This window comes from Ursus americanus, chromosome 23, assembly GCF_024610735.1.
Source record: "Ursus americanus isolate L20-20 chromosome 23, mUrsAme1.1.p, whole genome shotgun sequence".
Taxonomy (NCBI): domain Eukaryota; kingdom Metazoa; phylum Chordata; class Mammalia; order Carnivora; family Ursidae; genus Ursus; species Ursus americanus.
The window spans coordinates 21461770-21468448 of record NC_142149.1 but is presented as its reverse complement, the minus strand read 5'-3'; the positions used below and the strand labels follow the sequence as shown (position 1 = coordinate 21468448).

The following is a 6679-nucleotide window of genomic DNA, read 5'->3' as shown; positions in this document are numbered from 1 at the left end:
GAGGCAGCATCCGTGGCAGGCCTTGACTGTCCTTGGGGTCCCACAGCCGGCCTGGGGGTGGGGCCTGCACTTCTGGGAGGCACCTCTGGGATTTCTGTCTCTCTGGCTCCACTCGCCTGCCCCCTCTGTCCCCGCACACTCACTAGGGGTGGCATAGCTTCGGATCTCGGGCAAGGGTCAGAGCATTGCAGGGGCCACTGCCATCCCTGCCCTCTCTCTCTGTCCCTGCCTGCAGCCTCCCGAGGGGGGGCAGCTTGCATCAAGGCAAGGCGGGGTGTGTGTGGGGGGGTCCTATCTCGGTCCTGGCTAGGTGTGTGACCCTGGGCAGGTCTACCGCGCTGGGCCTTCATTTCCTACTTTGTCAAAATGAGACTTGTTCTGTCGTAGGGCTGTCCTAAGATTAAGATGAGAATCAGGGCTAGTGCCTCAGTGATCAGGAGGATACAGTTCCACCCCAGGGGGGCACCCACAGGCCTTACCAGCTGCTGGGTGCTCAGCCATTCCTGCAAGGTCCTTGTCTCCGCTCCCGTGCAGCCTCTTCCGGCGCCCTCTGTGTGTCCACTCGGATGCCCCCATCCCTCCCCCCCCATGCCCAGCGCCCTGCATGCCAGCTTCCTGCAGCAAGAGTTGCCCCCCTTGGGTACTGGGCTTTCCCAGCAGCTGTCCTGCTCCCCTGCTCCCCTTGAATGAGATCTAGGCACCCCCCCGGGGGGGGCACAGTGGAGCTGCTCAGATCGTTGTGAGCAGAAAATGGGGCCCAGAGACCGGTGGAGGTTGCCCCGTGGCCACGGAGGCTATCTATGGCTGATTTGGGGGCACAGCCGGATCTGACTCTACCACTCATCAGAGCCCCTAGATTCGCATCGCATCGCACCTGCCTTGGGGTGTTGCTGGGGCTAGAGCCGGGGGCTGCCTCCCACACCTGCTCTTTCCACCCTGACTAGCCTGACTTGGGAAACCACTTCTGTGACCACTGGCCACCGGAAAAGAAAACGTCTGGCAAAGGCTCATGTCCAGGGTCCCAGGTGTGGAGCTAACCAAGGCATTTCCTGCCGGTGCGGTGGTGGCCATCGAGGACCAGGTCTTGGTGCAGATACCGGGGGCTCTGCCCTTGATCCCAGGCAGAGGAGAGCCGTGAGGGGCAGGACCTGATGGCCTGGTACAGAGCCCAGAGTGGGCCTCGATTCCTGCCACTGCGTGCTCTGTTTACAGACAGGCCGCTGTCCTCCCTAGGCGAGAGGGAAGGGGTGGGGCAGAGCGCAAATGCCAAGGTGGCACGAGGCTGGGCATGTGCCTGGTCTCAGACAGCGTCTAAGGAGCATCACGCACCTGGAGGTGTCACTCTGAGGACCTTTGGCTCCACTGGAGCATCTTAATCTCTTGAGAAGCTGACTGCTGACCCCAGGCGGCGGCTAGAGTCCAGGGACCCCCCACCCCCGCCCTGGGCCCAGAGTCCCCCATCCGTGAGCCTTGGCTCTGCTTATAGCATCTGACGCCAGAGGGGCTGAAAATAGCCCCTGGAGGAGGTGGAGGAGGGGGCTATTTAAAGGGCCTGGGAGGAGCAGAGCTGAGAGCCAGTGAGCACCGACCATGGCCACTGCAGAGCTGAGCTGCCAGGTGTCTGAGGAGGACCGCGAGCGGCGAGAAGCCTTCTGGGCTGAATGGAAGGATCTGACGCTGTCCACACGGCCTGAGGAGGGGTGAGTGCCATGCAGCTGGGAGTCCCTCTCCTCTAGAACACCCCTCCTGAGCCTCAAGAGGCCAGAGCCCAAAGCCCTGCAGAAGTTTCTGGGGTAGGGACAAGGAGAAGGCCCAGGGGGGAGAGTGGAGTCACCCCTTCTGCACCCCAGGTCCTGGCAAGCCCCAGGAGCCCCCTGCCCAGCTCGTGACTGGAGGGTAGCAGATTTCAGGAGCTCAGTGTCCCCTTGCCCTCTCCTCCCCAGTTGCTCTCTGCACGAGGAGGACACCCAGCGGCACGAGACCTACCACCAGCAGGGCCAGTGCCAGGCGCTGGTGCAGCACTCCCCCTGGTTGGTGATGCGTATGGGTATCCTCGGCCGTGGGCTGCAGGAGTACCTGCTGCCTTACCAGCGGGTGCTGCCACTGCCCATCTTCACCCCCGCCAAGATGGGTGCCACCAAGGAGGAGCGCGAGGACACCCCCATCCAGCTGCAGGAGCTGCTGGCGCTGGAGACAGCCCTGGGTGGCCAGTGTATGGACCGCCAAGACGTGGCCGAGATCACCAAGCAGCTGCCTCCTGTGGTGCCTGTCAGCAAGCCCGGGGCCCTGCGTCGCTCCCTGTCCCGCTCCATGTCCCAGGAAGCACAGAGAGGCTGAGAGGGACGGTGACTTGGGCTCCACCGCGCCTGCCGTGGGTTGGGCCCTTCCTGGCTAGGACCATGGAGGGGAGCTGCTGGCCATGGATGCTTTGTAGTTTGCCCAGAGTTGGGGGCTAGGGGAGGAGGGAGCCAGAGGCCAGGATGCCTGGGTCCCCTGAGTTCCCAAAGGGAGGGGAGCAAAGACAGTGGGCACTAAGGGTAGAGAGCTGGGGGCCAGCATAGCCAAGCACCCCCGGCCCGAGGAGAAGGGACAAAAGATGCTGGTGAGGACAGAGGTCCCTGAGGGGAGTGACCCTGGTCCAGGCTCCAGCTGCAGAGAAGGGTGAGGAAAAGTGTAAGGGGATCTGGAATGCTCTAGGAAGGAGGCTTGGAGGAGACCGGAGTGAGGGAGACGTGAAGAGGACAGAGGCAGAGTGGAGCCCCCAGCACCCTCTGTTAGCGCTGCAATAAACGCTCAATTGTGTTCCAGATTTTTCTTGTTCCAGTCTCTTTTCTTGGGGGGGGGGGCTGGCCCATTGGTGTCCGCCTCCCCCCCCCCGCCCCCCACCATGCTTACTTCTGGGAATAGGCCTTGCCTATGAGCTAAATATGGCAGAGCTAGTGGGTACACTCCATGCTTGGGCGGGGGTGCGGGGGAGACAGGGACAGAGCTGTAAACAGGGTGTCTGTCCAGTCCCGCTTCCGTGCCCTGGCTCTGCTGTCAGTTCCTGGCCTCTGTGTCCAGTCCCCTGGCACTAGGCAGGGCCCAGCAGGCCAGCTGGCACCCAGAGTTTGTTGAAATGATCTCATGGAGTATAGGGAGGGGGCTGGCACCAGGACAGTCCTTGGCTGTACCTAAGGGTGTGAATGGGGTCACTGACCCCAAGGCTGACCTACGAATCCAGAAAGAATCAATCCTTGGCTGGGGGCAGGCAGAACTCTACCCTCCCTGCCCAGGGAGCCCAGGGTGGGCTGTGGGGAGTGGAGGGTCAGGTTCCTATCTGTGACCCTGCAGCTGTTGTGACTTCTGCCCCAATCTGGTTGCCTGGCCCAACAAGGAGACACGTTCCCCTTGGGACAAGGTGGGGGCCAGGGAGGGCACACAGGTGAGGGCACAGAGGAGGCTAGGGGCCCATCTGGACAGGGGCTGATAGCCTACCCAGGGCAGAGGGACAATGGACTGGCCCAGGGGGTCCAACTCCAGGAAGACCACGGAGAGGGCCCCATGGAATCCACTTCCCATCTGGGGGGATAGAGGGGGAGACCCTGGCATCTTGACCTGGACTGCCAAGCAGGACTTGCACTGGCCGCCTGCTCCACAAGAGATGGGAATGTAGTGTGGGCTGGGGGGAGGAGAGGGGTCAGAGACCCCAGACTGCGCAACCCCAAATCCTCTGGCACCGAAGGCTCTGAGGCCCAGGGCAGCCTGGAGAACGCCTGCACCCTCCCGCCCTCACCACGGTCCTGCGCCCCCAACACGGCCATGGCCAGAACGTCCAGAGCCTTCTGCTCTCGGAAGTCCCCAGATAAGCGGCTCGGAGCCCGCAGGGCCCGCGGGGAGGCCCTGCTGTTCGGCTGGCTAAGTGCATTAGGCCCGCTCGCATCCCCTATCGCTGCTGCCATCGGACGGGCGGAGCCGGAGCTCCGCTCTGGGGCCCCCGGGCAACCGTGGCGGAGGCCAGAACGGACTGTCCTTTCCGGGGTGGAGGTGGAGGGCACTGGGGGACGGGGTTGGTAGGAATGGACGGAAGAGGGCTGGAGGAGGGACGGGGGGGGGGCAGGTGGGGTGACCTAATCAAGGAAAGGGGTGGATGTTGGACGGGGTGCCTCTGAGAAAGGAGAGCCCGGCGGGGGCTGGGCCCAGGGTCGGGGACGAGGGCGCTGGGCGGTGGGCACTGGGAGAGGGAGAGCTGATTCGAACCCTGGCCACAGAGAAGGGATGGGGTGCCGGGCGACGCGGGTGAATGGCTGGGGAGCCCGAGGAGAGCGACGGGAGGAGCTGGGGACCGGCAGGGCAGGGATCTGAGGGTCATGGGGGCACGGAGCTGGCTTGGCCCAGGCCCGGTGAGACAAAGGCTGGAGGGCTGCGGGAGCCGCCGCGGAGCGGGGGGTGCACGCGTGCCGGGGCCGCCCCGCAGGCGCCCCGCGTGTCTGCTGCTCCGACACTAAGGGAGATGGATGGGGTGGGGGAGATGCGGCGCGGAGCCCCGGGCGGCTCCTGGCGCAGCCGCCGCCCCCGCAGCGGAGGGTCGGGCGGGGAGTCCGGCGGCAGATAAAAGGGGCCGCGAGGCGAGACGACAGCGCGGGCGACGGCGGCGGCATGAGCGCGGCAGACCCGAGTCCCGCTGCGGGCGCGGCCCCCAACTCGGACCCGGGCCGGGCGGCGGTCGCCTCTGCCTACCAGCGCTTCGAGCCCCGAGCCTACCTCCGCAACAACTACGCGCCCCCTCGGGGGGACCTGAGCAGCCCAGACGGCGTCGGGCCTTGGAAGCTGCGCTGCTTGGCGCAGACCTTCGCCACCGGTGAGCGCGGGGAAACTGAGGCCCGGAGGACAGAAGTCATCAGGGAGCTACACGGGCATACGCGTGTGAGCCCGGTGGGGAGCCAGAAGCAGAGATAGGTCGTTAAGAGGAAAACTGAAGAGGAAGAGAAGCGATATCCCTTAGGTGCGGGGCAGAGGAGAGGGACCTGTGGAGAGGGCCTTGGGAGGTGAAGTGGGGGATGCAGGAAAGGACCCCGATGACACGGAGACAGAGAGGGAGGCCGAGATCGCGGCAGGGCCCCTCAGGATTTGCCTGCCTAAGCCTCCCGGTAGGGCCGGTCCTGCGGATGTGGAACCTGACTCTCCCCAGGGTTAAGTCCCTTCCCAAGGTCGGTCAGTCCCACTGGAGCCCGACCTCAGACTCGGGTTAGCTCGTGCTTTTCCAGGTAGAGGCACGCTTCCAGAGGGAGAAGGGAGAGGGGCTTCGAGAAGCAGGGGAGGGAGGGAGGGACTGAGGCCGGGGTGCCTGCACAGGGCTGGCCCAGGACATTCCTCCTCTGCCCCCCAGGGGAGGTGTCGGGACACAGCCTCATCGACATCGGCTCAGGCCCCACCATATACCAGCTGCTCAGCGCCTGCTCCCACTTTGAGGACATCACCATGACGGATTTTCTGGAAGTGAACCGCCAGGAGCTGGGGCTCTGGCTGCGGGAGGAGCCCGGGGCCTTCGACTGGAGCGGGTACAGTCAGCACGTCTGCCTCATCGAGGGCAAGGGGTAAGGGGGCTTCCCACGGAGTGGCAGGTGGGGGGCAACAGAGGACTGAGCGTGGGGTGGCCCTGAGCCCTGGTCCTGCCCTTGCCTTCTGCCCCTGCACAGTGAGTCCTGGCAGGAGAAGGAGCGCCAGCTGCGAGCCCGGGTGAAGCGGGTCTTGCATGTCGATGTGCACCAGCCCCAGCCCCTGGGCGCCGGGAGCCTGGTGCCCCTGCCTGCCGATGCCCTGGTCTCTGCCTTCTGCCTGGAAGCTGTGAGCCCGGACCTTCCCAGCTTCCAGAGGGCCCTGGACCACATCACGGCCCTGCTGAGGCCTGGGGGGCACCTGCTCCTCATCGGGGCCCTGGAGGAGTCATGGTACCTGGCTGGGGAGGCCAGGCTGGTGGTGGTGCCCGTGTGTAAGGAGGAGGTGATGGAGGCCTTGGTTCGCAGTGGCTATGAGGTGCGGGATCTGCGCACCTACGTCATGCCTGCCTGCCTTCAGACAGGTGTAGACGACGTCAAGGGCGTCTTCTTCGCCTGGGCCCAGAAGAAGGTGGGGGTGTGACGGCCCAGTGCACCCAGTGCTGGCGGCTCCCATACACCCAGATTCCGAGTTATGTGAGGAGGCACCTAATAAAGAAATAAGTCCCTCCCGCTGAGCGTCAGCTTTGTCTGTGGCTCTCCTGGGAAACAAGGGCCCAGAGCTCTCTCTGGGGGTGTGGGGGTGGGCAAGCCACCAACCCTAGCCTTTTCTTCCAGAAGCTTCCATGACGGTAGGTTTCTTTACCACTCATTCTTCCCAAACTAAGGAAAGTGAAGGCCAGAGGGAGCTCGTTCAGCATCCGCTGTGTGCCAGACACCTATCAGGCCCACTCAGTCCTCACCCTTAGCATGTCCCGTTTGCAGGTGAAGCTAAGAAAGGTTAAGTAGCAAACAGGAGTAGAGCCTAGCTTAGACCGGAAAGGGAGGAGAGGGGTATAAGCAGGAGACTGAAGTGGAGAGTTCAGGGAGAAGGAGTCACAATCCAGGCACCACCAGGTCCCTCCCCCAGTGCCCCCCCTACATCTGCTCCCTGCCACCCCCACCCCCACGTGCTTAGGCAGAGACCCCACCTGCCTACTGCC

General features: G+C 64.2%; 2 protein-coding genes across 2 annotated transcripts; both read left to right on the top strand.

The window, feature by feature from the left end:
• The first annotated feature begins 1542 nt into the window (after positions 1 to 1542).
• TCAP (titin-cap) lies at positions 1543 to 2809 on the top strand. Its single transcript, XM_045777756.2, has 2 exons — positions 1543 to 1700; positions 1944 to 2809. The coding sequence occupies exons 1-2, from the start codon at positions 1591 to 1593 to the stop codon at positions 2335 to 2337; spliced, it is 504 nt and encodes a 167-aa protein (XP_045633712.2). The 5' UTR covers positions 1543 to 1590; the 3' UTR covers positions 2338 to 2809.
• A 1591-nt stretch (positions 2810 to 4400) lies between these two features.
• Positions 4401 to 6214, top strand: PNMT (phenylethanolamine N-methyltransferase). The gene is made up of 3 exons (XM_045777766.2): positions 4401 to 4840; positions 5369 to 5576; positions 5679 to 6214. Exons 1-3 carry the CDS (start codon positions 4639 to 4641, stop codon positions 6118 to 6120), a joined length of 852 nt encoding a protein of 283 aa, XP_045633722.2. The 5' UTR covers positions 4401 to 4638; the 3' UTR covers positions 6121 to 6214.
• The last annotated feature ends 465 nt before the right edge of the window (positions 6215 to 6679 follow it).